At 36.5% G+C, this 15,406-nt stretch overlaps 1 protein-coding gene across 1 annotated transcript in view; it reads left to right on the plus strand.

The window, feature by feature from the left end:
• The window catches only part of CEP126 (centrosomal protein 126), a gene marked incomplete at both ends in the record, with an annotated part of 33,598 nt that extends 21,568 nt beyond the window's left edge, over positions 1 to 12,030 (plus strand). The window contains 5 exons of the mRNA XM_082278008.1: positions 2,328 to 4,455; positions 8,327 to 8,451; positions 8,748 to 8,835; positions 9,369 to 9,578; positions 11,966 to 12,030. Of these exons, the coding sequence (XP_082134134.1) occupies positions 2,328 to 4,455; positions 8,327 to 8,451; positions 8,748 to 8,835; positions 9,369 to 9,578; positions 11,966 to 12,030 (2,616 nt within the window). The remainder of the gene's footprint in view (positions 1 to 2,327; positions 4,456 to 8,326; positions 8,452 to 8,747; positions 8,836 to 9,368; positions 9,579 to 11,965) is intronic.
• Positions 12,031 to 15,406: the final 3,376 nt, after the last annotated feature.

Consider the following 15,406-nt stretch of genomic DNA (forward strand, 5'->3'; position numbering starts at 1 on the left):
ATATTCTCACAGATTAAATAAAATTAAGTCATTGGGATTTCCAGGTTTATTCCTCTGCACTTATTGACCAGTAAAAAAAGGATAATTGTTGAATGCTTTTTTATTTCTGCAGAAGTAGTTCTAATTACACATTTTTACAAGGAAATGGGACATTCATTTGCATTACATAGTAGGCTAAACTGGGAAATATGTAAATTTTTTTAATGAGAATGTTAAGTATCTTTAATGTGTGAAAGGATGAAATTGTATGATGCAACAAAATAAATGTAAATGAGCTAAATTTGCATGAACTAAGTAAAAGTGAGTGTGTGTTTAAATGAGAACTCCTTCTTTGTTCTTTAGCTCCTAACATTTCTGGATATTACCTCAACTGAGATTTTGTTTTCCACAGGGTTTTGTTTTATCAGGAGAGTATTTATTTATATAATGTAGGATCAAGTCTATTTTCAAACTCTGGAGTACAACTGGGTAGAATTTTTTTTATCTTAATTTGTAAAAGTTGCAAATTTTCTTGCACCCTCCAGTTTTATCAGTTTAAGCTAACCTGCTATCAAGAGAAGGCTTTTTAAAATCGATCTTTACAAAATTTTTCTCCTTACTTTGTCATTTCAGAAACGCATGTTTTGCTATACGGGTGCAGTTTCCAAATTAGACAAGAAGTAAGCCTGACACCTGTAATTTCTTTTCACTGTTTTTTTCCTTCTGAAAATGTCAAAGTTAGTTCTTCAATTTGGCCTGATACAGAAAACTCTGAGTATATGCCTTTTCCTTGTTTGGGGAAGTTCAAGCAGAGGTTAACAATATAATTTAGCCAAAAATAAAGGTTAATAAATAACTAACAAAGTGTTATTTATTCTTTTCTATTAGAAAGGCACCGGTTTGTATAGGTTTAGTTTGAAAATGCTCCCTAAAGGGATCTTTCTCTACACTTGCTCCTTTGATCTTCTATTTAGTTTCTTTATCTCAGATCATAACTGTAATGGAAGACTGCACCAACCTCTAAACATTTAATGCTAGATAAGATTTAATTCAATCATAAAAAGTCTTTCAGGACTTATGAAGCTTTTTCTTCTGCAATTTCATGTATTTAAAATGTACAACATTAAGATAGAACAATTTTATTGGAATAAAAAATGTTTACTACAAAAATGTATTATTATTTGCTAAAAAATTTTAGCAAATTTTTGGTGAGTTTGGTGAGTTTTCAAAATGTTAATTCTATGTCATTTCTAGGGGATATATAATCACTTAATCTAGGTTAACAGATTCTGCTAGTTGTAACATTTTCCATTTGAAGTCACTAATGAAAAAAAAATCTTCATTGCATAAGATTTTTTTCTAATTCAACTTCTCTTAGTTTTTCACACCAATTTAGTCCAACATAAGGTTTAAAATAACTTTGCTGCTGAGCTGTGTGAAAGTGAACTTCTAGGAAAAAGTGTATGAGATTCTGAAAATCGTTGACATGCTGTTCTCCTTTACATTCATGTGTATTTTGAAGTCTTGCACTTAACAAAGTATGTATTTTCAACCATCTCAGTGCTTGGATAGAGTAATAGTGAAGAAAACATTTGTATAGTGCATACACAAAGTTGTTCCACTGGTGTTTCAGATGGTGTCAGTTGCTGTTATTCATCACCCATTAAAATTTAATGAAAAGTTTGGGGAAGTGGATGAGAATCCCTTATGCCCTGGGACTTGATCTGTCCTCATAGAACAGGAATATTTTCTTCTTTCTGAAAGACTTGAAGAAGGAGTTTCACTGGGGGTAGTTATTAATCACTGTGGTTATGATAACCAAGAGACCTTTCTGTGTTTGCCATGGCAAGGCTTAACTCCTCATCGCTTGTAGAGCTTTGAATGAAAAGAAAGATATTCAGTCTAGTATTATGGAAAAGTTGCAGTTTGGGGCAGATCCCTTATCAAACCTGCATTTTCATGGATTCTCATTCAATTTATAACTCAAGCACCCTTGCAGAGAATGAAAACCACCCTGTGTCATAGGGAAATTCAGAAACAGTACTGTTGTTCAGATAAATCTAGTTCCTTTTTTGATACTTCAGAATTTATACATAATTTAAGATTAAATTTGTTGAACTATGCTGCTGTCTCCTCTGGATTTCTTCCCAAACTATGTAATTTTCTTTTGCAATTTAACACAAGTAAATTTTGACTTGATGGAAACACTCATGGGGATATGACCCCAAGTCATAAAAACACCAGGCTCAATATTGATTTAGTCTAAGCTCTCATTAATGAAAAAATATTATCAGCAAAGCTACATTTCTGATAAATCTGAGAGTTTGGTTTTTATGCCTGTATTTCAGAATTTTCATCAAGAAGTCAAAGAAATAGATGATTCAGAAAGCCTGACGAGCCTTGACAGCCTTGAGGCTGGAGAACAAAATGGAAATTGCACAATACCAAATGAATCATCTTTTACTACACAGTGTGACTGTGTCCTGTATGATCCAGAAAAATGCCAGACTAGGAATAATGGTTTACTTCACACAGATCAAAGTACCTCTAAAAACGCACATCTAAATAATTGTCTGAGAAATGTAGATTTGCAACACTACCACAACATACCTATTCATGATTTTTTAGCTAAACATAATGTCCTAACTCCTGGTGAACATGTAAACACTTCAGAAGAGGAATCATCTGCTTCTCACACATTGGGAAAAAAGCCTGCAGAATTCTCTACCTCTGGCACACAAAAGAGCTCTGTAAGTAATGCATTTAGTTTTCTCCAAAATATAAAAGACAGAAGCCAGCCACCTTCTGGAACAGCTAGCACATCAGCCACTGGTCAGCCTGTTTTCAATCCTAGCAGAGCCTGGGACAGCCCTGATTCTATTCCAGGAGAAAGAGTTCAGGATCTGATGCAAGATCAGAGTTTTAAAATGACCCCACAGGAGAGAACTAAATCTATGCAAGCATCCAGTCAACCTATTGCAACATCTGTAATCTTATTTCCTAATCAGGGATGTTCCACTGGCATTCCCGGCACAGCTGATACATTACCAAAGGACAAAAACATCCGTACAGGCTTTTTAAAAAATACCTCAGGAAAAATTACTGAAACAAAAGAAATAATTATTAAATGTATGAATGATATTATTTCAGAAGCATCTTTATTTCAGGACATACCAAATGCCTCAGTTCTGTTGGAAGCTAAGCAACAGAATAATAAAGAAGGAAAGGGAAATGTAATTGAAACTATGTCCCTGTTGTCTGATACAGAGTTCAAGTCTGACACTCCTGCACTGGACAAAATCCTGAAAAATAATATTCTTGAAAGAAAAAGAGCAAAGTTATTCAGAAGTATCTTAAAGAAGGATTCTAAATATGAACCCAGTCATTTCAAAGCTGTGGTTACAGATCATGTGATCAGTTTTGGAACTCAACTCATGTCATCTATCAGAGACAGTTTAGAACTTGCAAAAACAAAAAAGAAAAGTGCAGAAAATGAAAAATACAATAGGAAGCTAAGATGGTGTGATCAAATTGACCAGATAATAATTGAAAATAATGAAAAATGCTATGAAAAGAGCATCAGTGAAATATCTTCTTCACCACTGCAATGTGTTCAAACTGCAAATAATGCTCCTAAGAATAATTTAAATATTGTTGCTCAGCCTTCAAGCCCCATGTTCATAAAGAATCATCAGAAAAATCCTCATATATCAAAACCAAATGTTAATACTGAAAAATCAAATAAAGAATACCCATCTCAGAATATATTTACATCTACTGGATCCTTTTCTGCTAAAAAACCTTGGATGGTATCAAAAGATGAAGTAAATAAACCCCCAACATGTAGCAATAATTCTAAAATTAAAGAAGGTAGTCAACTCAAAAATAAGGCAAAAATAATTAGAAGAGCAACATCTGTAAGAGTGCAGTCACATTTTATGCCCAAGAAGAGAAGAGGCACTGTGATCCAACTGCAGTCAGCCGCTGAAGCCAACAAAACTCAAAAAGCTCCAGGGAAATTGCTCGCACCTCACCCACCTTCCACACCTCTGCCAGGAAACAGAAGTGTTGAAAACACAGCCAGCCCTGGGTGTCAGTCACTGCCGCCTCCAAGCCTGCAAGCTACCACTGCTAGCAGCAGTGATTTCAATGACAGGCGTGTTGTGCTAGCAAATCAGCTTTTAAACAGGAACAGTGCAGAAAACAGTGAGAGTACTGCTGGCTGTGCTGGCTTGGCCACTGCCATCTCTACACCCGACGGCAGCACAGCCAAATACAAACCTTGGGCAAAAAATACTTATTCTGTAAATAATGTTCAGGCAAGTGCCTGGCAAGATCATTCAGTAACCTGCACTGAGAGAAGACCTGTTAACACAGAAAATGGATTACATCTCCATCGTATCCCAGCAGCTGGAAAAACAAGCACCTTCTGTCACAGAGCACATTCTGCCCGAGTTCCGAAAGACTCTACTACTGGTAAGAGTCATGTTTCTGGGTCTGGGGTGGGGGGATGTTCAGACAAAAGTCTTCTTCAAATACATTACAAATTTGTTTTCAGTTAAAACATCCAACCTTTCATCCATTCACACAACACAGCCAGTTTTAACAAGCTTTCACCATTTGTCATTGTCATTTCTATTCTAGTGGTGCCCAGAGGCCTCCCAAACGTTGATCCTCATTTCTGATAGCTCTCTGCAATATTAAATGAAAAGGAAGTATTTTCCCTGAGATTATATTCATGACTAATGAGCAGATGTGACAGGTGGTCTAAATAATGATATAGGAGGAAGTGACTAAGTTTATACAAGCAAGTTTTACAAGGTAACTGAGAGTCATAGCTTGTTGTTCAACAGTCACTGCCACATGAGAGTGAAAGAAGTGTAGTTCTACTGTGTTTTTAAAATGCTGACACTGTAAATGCCTACAATTATTGAGACTTAGTCCCAATAATACTATCAGAATATGAGCAAAAATTAGAGGTAAGTTAAATTAAAGATCTTCTGCCAGGCAAACTTTGCTCTGCTGCAAAGTATGTCTGATTTATAAAGAATTTTAAGAAATTTGAGGAACAATCCTTCATTTTATTAAAAATTAACCTTAGGAACAAAATGAGGCACAGATGGGTTGGTAAGATATAGGAGAGATGGATATGAAATTTTTGAGAGAATAATCTCCTGGGTTTTATATTTCAATTTACATTTCATGCTTTTTGATTTGCCTTGTTTGTCCTGTGCAGCCTAGGTATATTCTGTGCCTTGGGCACTGATGACATCCTTGTACTTGTAATTTCTATGTGGTATGCTGGTTTGCTTTCTACTGAGGGCTGCAGCTGGAGCTCCTGAAGCTGTAGTCCCTGCTTCAGGTACAAGCAGTACTCCAAACTGCTTCACATACTGGGACCACTCCAAGGATTGATCATGCAACTCAGAGATAATTTCTATCAAAATAATGAATGCCCGTAACTTTAAACCCCCCACATTTCTAGTTTTATCTACAGTAATACATAGTTTTAACTATGGAGTGATTGGAACAACTGTTGTGTAAGAGTGGATGCAGGCAGGTGAATATTCTTGGCCTAAAGCAGGGGTGGGAAAAGAAAAATATTATCTGCTTGTCTGTTCCAGTTCAAAGTCAAACAGATGAGTTTAAGATCTGTGTGACTTAACCTATTTAATTTTACATTGGAAATGAATGAAGACTTGCATTACCACGCCTTGCCTCCAGCAGAAATTCTTGCCTCTTGATGTCCTTATCTGTACATCAGATCAATGAATCAGGAAATGTCCTGGGTCCAAGTTGTGCACTACTAACAGTGTCTTCACCGCAGCTTTAAATGCTGCATCCCCAGCATCACTCACCTGCAGCCCTTTTAGAGAGGAGCTGAGTAACTGCCTTTTGAAATTTATGTTGGTTGCCCTCTCTCAGTATCTGCTTAGATTTTGTCTTTTGAAAGGCTGCTTTATCTTAAATCCTCTAGATAACTCTTACTGACTTGCTGTTATTTGTTCAGTTGCCTGCAATTGCACGTAGACACCGTATTCTTTGAAGTGCTTGCTGTGAGACTGAATACTGCATTGCTCTCTAGTAAAATACCTGCAGAATTCCATGAGGTCTGTGAAGACACTGTAGAAAATGTGACCTGTTGCAATGCTTGGCCAAATGTACAGAAAGTGAGAACCAGATGAAGAAATACAATTGTTGTCCATGAGGATCTTAATTTAGTTTGTCTTCCAGGCTTCAAGTTGTATGTCTTCTGCCTGACACATACTATACTGTAGCTGGATATTAGAATTTTTAACACCTTTTTTGTTCAGTCAATAAAGGCTTTAAAAATGTGCTTAACCTTTAGCCTGTGACAACTATGGGGCTAATTAACATGCTTATAGTTAAACAGTAGACTGCTCAGTATATCATTCCCTTAAAGATACTATTGGTTATTAATATTTTGTCTTTTATGTCTCAAAGGAATCTTTTCCTTGGCATTGATATAGTATGTCTTGCAAACTAATTAAAGTAAGTATTGATGCATACAAATAGAGCAACTTTGAATTCTATTTTTTCAGAAAAGTATTATGTTATTACTAATGTAACAAGGGGGTTCTTCTTTTCTCTTTTTCTTTCTTTTTTTTAAATTTTCTCTCATATTCAATACAACATGATCACATTTCCTCTCCTTTTCAGGTGCAATTCAGCACCATGTATCATGTTACAATAATTTGCGTATAACTAAATGGCAACCTTTCAAAGCTAATGTGTCCCGTGATACTGTTGATGGCAGCAGCCAGATGACTAGTTTCAAATAAGTTTCTAGGATCAGTTGTTTTCTTTTTCTATGAATGGTAAGAATTCTGCTAAAATGTCACTGTAATAATCACAAAAGAAATAAAATTCTCTTAGAATCAGTAAAGCATCTCTTGGTCAAATTATGAAGTGTACATTAAACTGCACATATAAATATTTATTATGTAAATAAATAGGTAATTTGTCTTCCCAAGTTTAAATCAAGTAACTCCATTTACAAATCTAGGAACTGTGTTTACAAATAAGAATATAGTATCTTCTTGGTATGTAGATTCTTGAGTTGCACATGAAAATACTAATTTGCATCTCCAGTTTTCATGCATGAAATTTTAATCAAGAACAGAATTTTAATTTTGCAACTTGACACTTTAGTTTTGAAAATGTGTTGCTACGCCAGACAGAACTGAGATAAATTTGAGGTACAATGTCTAGATTAGACCTCTCTGGCTGAGGGAAAATGCTACACAGCAGTACTGCCTTTTAAAAGTAACACAAAGATATATGAATTAGTAAGATTAACTACAAAATCCAAAGCTATAGAAAAAAGGTTTAAACTCATGACTTTTAAACCTCACAACATCTGTGAGGCCACATCTGGAATACTGTGTTCAGTTCTGGGCTCCTCAGTACAAGATAGACATGGCCATACTGGAGAGACTCTAGTGAAGAGTCACAAAGATGGTAAAGGGACTGGAGCATCTCTCCTGTGAAGAAAGGCTGAGAGAGCTTGGAGAAGAGCCTGGAGAAAAGGCCATGGGGAAACTTACTGATGTCTATAAATACCTAGAAGAGAGCTGCAAAGAGGACAGAACCAGGTTCTCTTCAGTGGTGCCCACCGAAAGTACCTGAGCAATGGGTGCAAACTGAAACACAGGAGTTTCCCTCTGAACATCAGAAAACTTTTTTTTTATTGTGAGAGTGACTGAGCACTGGCATAAATTGCCCAGAGACTTTCTTGAGTCTCCCCTCCTTGGAGTCACTCAAAAACCATCTGAGCATGAGCAATGAGCTCTATGTGGCCCTGCTTGAGTGGGGGCACTGGACCAGACAACTTCAGAAGGTCCTTTTCCACGTCTACCATTCTGTGATTCTGTGAATCAAAAAAACTTTGTGAACTACTACATGTTTTCTGCACACTACTATGTAATCTTAATGAAAGTTGAATCCATTAGCATACAGATACAGCAATTTATGAAGGGTGATGTACTGCATTGGACAGTTAGATTTTTAAGGTTATTCTCTAAGTGCAATTTATTTTCTAAAACATTACTTACTTGATATTTTTTATGCCACAACTCACCTTTCATTCTCCTTTTTACTTGGTAAGTCCAACCTTGTATCTTTGTACAGACCATCTTTATTATCTGGGACTCAACATGTGGCTTCACTTAACCTGCTTATGTCCACATCCAGTACAATTTAAGGAGATCAGATGTAAACATCTAAATGTGGACAGAGACATTTACTCACCATTATTAGTTTTGCTACTACTATATTTATCATGTTTATGCATTTTTGGTTTACTTTTGTCTGCATGTCATTTAAGGTGTTGTTCCTGTTACAAGACAAAATCAGGTTTTTGACAACTGTGAAAATGAACACCAGGCTTTTTCAGAATGCAGAAGACAAAGTGTCGTCTCTAAAAGATGGAAGCCTGCTCATCATGCACAGGTTAATATTAAATACTACAAAAATAAAAAGCTTATTTATCTTAAAAATGGAAAGAGTTTCAGGAATATCAAAGATTTGGTGTTGTCACGTGATTTTGAATCAATGCGCTTAGTCAGCCTGCTGTCACTGCTAATGAAAAGAATAAAACCAACTAGAATACATCACTGTATTAGTGTACAGTAATATTTTTTCACTTGAAACCATTTGGTAATATGAAATAATAAACAAAACATGTTCAGAAAGTAGTATAGTTACCTTAAATTATACTTAAAATACTCCTACAATATTTTTTGTAGAATTCATTAGGTGCTGTCCAGCTGAGTCCCATTCAATCTGCATTTGATCCAGTGCAAAAGATGAAAAGCATCTATAAATCTGAGGAAGGTATAGTAGCACAACTCACTTCAGTTCTTTATTATACATAAAGTGGAATGACAGAATATATCCACTGTGTAACATGATTTGTGTCTTTTGGCATCAGTGATTCTAAGAAAGAAAGTGTAATTCTCTGGAGCAATTTTTTTTCCTGTAAATATAAGATACAGCATCATGCAGCATGATATTAATGGGTTTATAAATATATTACAACATATATTCAATTTTCATTCCATTCCTGTTTGATTTTAACCGTGCAGTAGCTGTATGTGTCACATATAACTGTATGATATGGACAGGTATTGCTTGCTATGATTACATATTTCCAAACTCATTAGGACTTGCTCTGGTGCCAATTGTAAGATGTATTAGTGTTCTTAATTATTTCATTTTCTAACATATCATGTTTCTTGATTTTGCCACCTTTTTCTTCTTTTAATGTCAATTTTATGTGTTTCACATACCTATGGTCATGAAAACAAGCAGCTTATTTAGATGTAATGAGCCCTTCTCATTTGAAGTTCCCCCTGTAATCTCTTCAGTTTCAGAAAGCATTGCTCAGTTTCTAGTGGCAGAAAAACTAGCAAGTACACCAGTTTCAGAGGGCGATATCCTGGCAGCCATGGACCATATGGAGCCAGCCAGCCAGCCCTCACTGCTCAACAGGGCTCCATGTCCAGGCAAGAGTGCTCTCTCAGTAGAAGAACAGAAGATTTTCCAGTCTCTGGATTGTCTGAATCAAAAGCTACAAAGTAAGTTGGATAATAAATAGGACGCTACATCAATTGGTTAAATAACTTTATATGTTGTTGCCATAGATTCTTCTGGATTAAAAACAGGAATCCTGTAATAGAAATGTTTTCTGTTGTTGTTGTTGTTGTTATTGTTGCTGTTGTTATTTACTAAATGTAGCAAACAGTGTACCAAAATCATGAAACCCTTCTTTAAGTCAATGAAATTAATTTAAAATAATGGTGACTTTGTCTTGGTAAAAAATAACTCTAAATGTGATGGGAGGACACCTTCAGAAACTGGCTCAGCCCAACTTTAGATGTTGTTTGTAAGAGGTGTTTGTCAAAATTGTTCTTTCAAGGTGCATGAGGTGCATCAGTCTCACTTGGAAATCTGTTCCAAAGTTTATCCATCTTAATTTGTTTTTGCAATTCTTTTTGCAAATTATTGCCTTCTATATTATATGTCATATAGTTTTGCAAATGTAGCCCTTTATAATGAATGGCTTTTCATCTTCTTACTTTTAATAGTTTAGAATGTTCCTCCTCTCCATGAATTCTGAAAGGTCAGAAATAATGAGTTCTGACATTGCTGCAAATAAATCTAAATGTTTAAGTGAATATTACTTGTGCAACCATTTTAAAAATGTCAAACTTAGGTAAGTGTTCTCTAACTTGTTCTTCCTCTGTGCCAGGTGGATTTCTTACCTGCTTTATACTGGTTTTCTTTATATGAACTCTCCAATCACAGCTCCCATTTTGCTGAAGAATGTGGGGAAAAAGTCTCTACTTGTTCTTGATAATTTTTTCCTCAGTGATTAATTAGCTAACACTTTCATTAGTCATCCTATGATAACTAATACACTTCTAGAACAAATTTACTTCCCTTGCTACTTTATGTTTTACTTTGACCTATGTGATCATTCCATTAAAAATTCACATTAGTTTGGCATAGTTTCAGTATTTTGTGTGCTCCATCCTGTACTTGAAATCAGTAGAAACCTTATGACTTAGTCTCTTCACTGGTCTGCTTGGCTTTTTATATGATTGGAATAACTGCTTGCCATTTGTGCTGTACATGGAATTGCCAGCTCTCCTGAATTTTACATTTTCTTTGGACTTTTTTCCATATAAAATTTTACATGCCAATTACTTGAGTTTATTAGAGTCTGCTTTCTTGAAGTCCATTGATTTCATTTTACTATTCCACTACTATTCCTTCTGAACTGCACCATTTCATGGTCAGGTTACCCAAGTTTACCCCCTTATTGACTAGAATCAAACTAAACCAGGGCTTATTAAACTTCTGGACACTATCTGTACCTTTCTACATTACATGGTGAATAGTCTGATTTTGAGGAAAAAGGCTTCAGTTTCCTATAAACTGCAACAGCAGAATAAAAGATCTTTGTAATTGTTTAGAAACTTTCTGCAGCTGTAGCTTACAATTCGTGCTCTGTCAAACGGTGTTTCAGAATTTCATTTTATCATAACCTGTGGTTATTGCTTCCACATAAATGGAAATGAAAAATTCCATTTTTTGCCAGAGAGGTGTTTTAGGTTTAGATGTGCTCAGGTTGAAAAGTAGATATGAAAAGAGAAATATGAGCATATAAAACTAAATTTCTGTATAAGTAACAGAGAAATGACAAAGAAATAGAGGGAAAGATAAATTCAGCAAAAGAACTGGGAGCAAGAACGCTGAAGTTTTCAAAGTGTGAAAAAGAAAACTGTAAGAAAAGTACATAGGAATATGAAAGAAACAATGAAAGAATCATAGGAGTTAACAGATTGCAGATGAAGTAACTGTGAAAGTTAGTGTAATACATACATATACATATGTATCTCAGAAATTTAATTAGCTTGCCTAATTATTTGGGGATTAAAACTGGTAATAGGAAACTGGGAAATTTTACAAGTTGACACATGTAAGTACTTGTAAGTAAGAAAGTGTTGTAGGTACTGACATGTCATACAAGTACATTGCCTTTCTAAAGCGTGACCTTTTTGCACCCCTTCTTTTGGCTTTGTTTCCACATTTTATCAAATTAAGTGACTAAAACTGTGTCATTTTATATTGGTCTTTTTAATGAACAGCAGTCAGTCACTAGCCAATCTACATTTGGAATACTTGTTGCCGGCTTAGAGTAGCTGGCATTCTTTTCTCTAGCTATAGATTTCTTTATTGATACCAAATTTTTTGTTCCTATACTATCTAGATGCAAATTTTAAAAATAGAGATACGGCCTATACTTCAGCAGCTGTTCATAAGGGAAGTAAAACCAGTGCTTAAATTACATATTCACAATCTTCAGAAAGTTTTGAGTTGAATATTTGACTGTGAATAATATTTTTTTCAAGTATTTTGTTTATATAATATTCATTATATATTTTCATGATTTTTTCAGATGTACAAGAAGCCATTACCAGAAATCCATTTGCTTCACATGTTTTGCAGATAAGCGGCCCTTAGTAAGTATTTAATTTAAATGTGTTCAGCTTTAATTTCTACAAACTAACCTTATGGCTTATTTTATTGTAAAAATATAATTGAAAATACTGATATCAATCTGTTCATCTGGCTTGCCATATTTTCTGTTTATGTAAAAAAAGCCCTAACAAACATGAACTTTATAGTGCTGTAAACAGATTTAACAGATTATATCAGACTGCCTCATCCTCTGGCTTAATTTTCATTTTGGTATCTGAAGACACTTGCCGAGTCCAGGAAGTTCTAAGAACTTTTAAGGAACAGCAATTTAGTAGGGTCCATTTGAAGTATATATAAGTCATAAATATTTTGTATTTCTTAATAACATAGAGAGAAAAGGGGTAATTATGCAAGGCAGTGCATAAAATAATTGTTAATGCAATGAATTCTTACTTCGACCTGAAGATATATCATTTTCTATAAGTGATAGGTATTACCTTTCTTCAATAGGTATTTGTATTTTGTTTCGTATATTCTACACTTTGTCAGTTTGAAACAAAATATGATACCTGGCATGTAAAGAAATGAATAGGCAGATGAGTGTCTGAAGAACAAAATTTACAGTACAAATGTTCAGTGTATGATGCAGGAGTTAGTATTTATAATTCTATATCATCAGTCTTCTCCTGTACTATAAATTTACACTGAAGAAAAATTATAGACATGACCATTTACTCAGAAACATAGAATCATACAATTATTTTGGTTGAAAAGATCTATCAGATCATCAAGTCCGACCATTAACCCGGGACTGCCCAGTCCATCCCTAACCCACATCTTTTAAGCGCCAAATCTACACATCTTTTGAATACCTCCAGGGATGAGGACTCTACCACTACCCCGTGGAGCATGTTTCAATGACTGACCTTTTCCATGAAGAAAATCATCCTAATATCCAATCTCCAAACCTCCCCTGACACAATTTGAGGCTGTTTCCTCTTGTCTTGTCGCTTGTTATTTGAGAGAAGAGACCAACCCCCACCTGGCTACACCCTCCTTCAGGCAGTTGTAGAGAAGGGATAAGGTCCTCCCTGAGCCTCCTTTTCTCCAGGCTAAACACCCCCAGCTCCCTCAGCTGCTCTTCACAGGACTTGTGCTCCAGACCCTTCCCCAGCTCCGGTGCCCGTCTCTGGACACGCTCCAGCCCCTCAATGTCTTTCTGGCAGTGAGGGGCCCAGAACTGAACACAGGATTGGAGGTGTGGCCTCAGCAGTGCCGAGTACAGGGGGACGGTCACTGCCCTGCTCCTGCTGGCCACACCACTGCTGATCCAGGCCAGGATGCCATTGGCCTTCTTGGCCACCTGGGCACAGCTGGATCGTGTTCAGCCACTGTTGACCAATACCCCTAGGGTTCTTTTCCACCAGGCAGTTTTCCAGCCCCTCCCCCCAGCCTGTAGCACTGCCTGGGGTTGCTGTGACCCCAAGGGCAGGATCTGACCTCAGCCTTGTTGAACCTCTTACAATTGGTCTGGACCCATAGATCCAGCCTGTCCAGATTGCCCTGCAGAGCCACCAGCAGATCAGCACTCCCACCCAACTTGGTGTCAGCTGCAAAGTGACTGAGGGTATATTCATCCCCTCATCCAGATCATTGATAAAGAACTGGCCCTAGCACCAAGCCCTTGGGAAACCCACTTGTGACCAGGTGCCAGCTGGATATAACTCCAGTCACCACCAGTCTCTGTGCTCCACCAGCTAGACAGTTTAAGCAGTGGGGAGTGCATCCATTCACACCATAAGCAGCCAGTAGTCTGGGAGACTGCTGTGGGAAACTGTGCCAAAGACTTTCTAAAGTCCAGGCAAACAGTAAGTACAGCCTTTCCTGTGTCCACTAAGTGCATCACCTGGTCATAGAAGGAGATCAGGTGGATCAAAGAGGACCTGCCTTTCCTAAACCCACTCTGGCTGGGCCTGACACCCTGGTGGTCCTGTACATGCTGTGTGATCACACCCAAGATGATCTGCTTCACATACTGCATATTCTTTACTGGATAAGCTGTTACCAAAAATGTTAGAGGAAGTATTCTTTATTCATAAGGCTTTTGCAGCTTTCTGAATTTGAGACCAAAACACCCCAGGAAGCATCCCAGCTCCTAAATTCAAAATGATTGCCTGGTTCTGACGTGGGACTGTGAAAAGACCACGGTGCATCACTGCCTTTCTTCCTGTGAATCTGAGTAATAGGTATGACTCGGAACCTCAGCTTTCTTTCTTCCGCCTCCCATCTTATAAATTTAGTGTTTTGTGGCTAAACAACTTGTAAATTTTTTATTTTTCTGCACAGTTACCTTTATTGGATCTGTGTTTTAATAATGCATTTTTGAACTTGTTCTCTGGTCCTTCATGGTCTGTCCTACATTAAAAAGAAAAGAAACAAAGCTGTTCTCCTCACCAATGCATTTTCCTGGCTTTCAGTAGTCAGAATTCTTTCTTGGCTGACTGGTCTGTGACAAAGCTTTCTCCCACTAATTCATCTACAAGATTTTTGTTTAATGAATAAGATATAAACACTAGACATTTAAGACCCTTCTTTCACTACAAGTATATACTTACACATTAAAACAGGTGTCCAGCTATAGATATACATTCAAATCTCAGCCACTGTTTTGGAATTTTTCTTGATGATAAGAATGAACTGTCATACAAGTACCCAGCTGCAGAAAAAGTACAGATGAATGAGATTTCATCAAATCTGCTAGGAGAAACAATGGGGTTTAAAATTTTTAATTTACCAAGAGAACAACCTGTTTCAACTCTCCTTGTTTCAGAGTACCCAAATAAAGTATGGATATTTACTCAGTAATTTCTGTGAAGGACATTGTACTCTGTAATACCAACCTCTAAATCCAGATGAAGGCATGCAGTTACTTGTACAGTGGACAACAGATCACATGGTACCATCAAATGATGTTTCTTGAATGTTACACATAATCACATTTCTGTTTATATACATGTACATCTCATTGTTTTCTATTTTATTATAGAGTATTCATCAGTGCATATCCTCCCCTTGGGTGAGCCCTGCAATAGCCTCACAGCAGTACCGGAGTACCTCCAGCTGGCAACCCGCTGCAGTTGTGCAGGAGACACTGGCATTATCTGCTACAGGATCTTGTGGCTTTATGTACTTTATATGCAGTGTGTATACTGTTTGACACTACAAAATTAGCAACAAAATTTAAAAAAAGCAGAAGTTCAAATAATGAATGTCAATTGACTGGTAAGCATTTTTAGGATAACTAAGTCTATTTTATTCTGCAATTTATTGTAAAATTAATTTTAAAAGACCTGTCTGAATTGTTATGCCAGTTCTGGATTAAAGCCCTTTTGTTAACCAGCATGATACCTAAATCTGT

This window comes from Coloeus monedula (assembly GCF_965178545.1).
Source record: "Coloeus monedula genome assembly, chromosome: 3".
Lineage (NCBI taxonomy): Eukaryota > Metazoa > Chordata > Aves > Passeriformes > Corvidae > Coloeus > Coloeus monedula.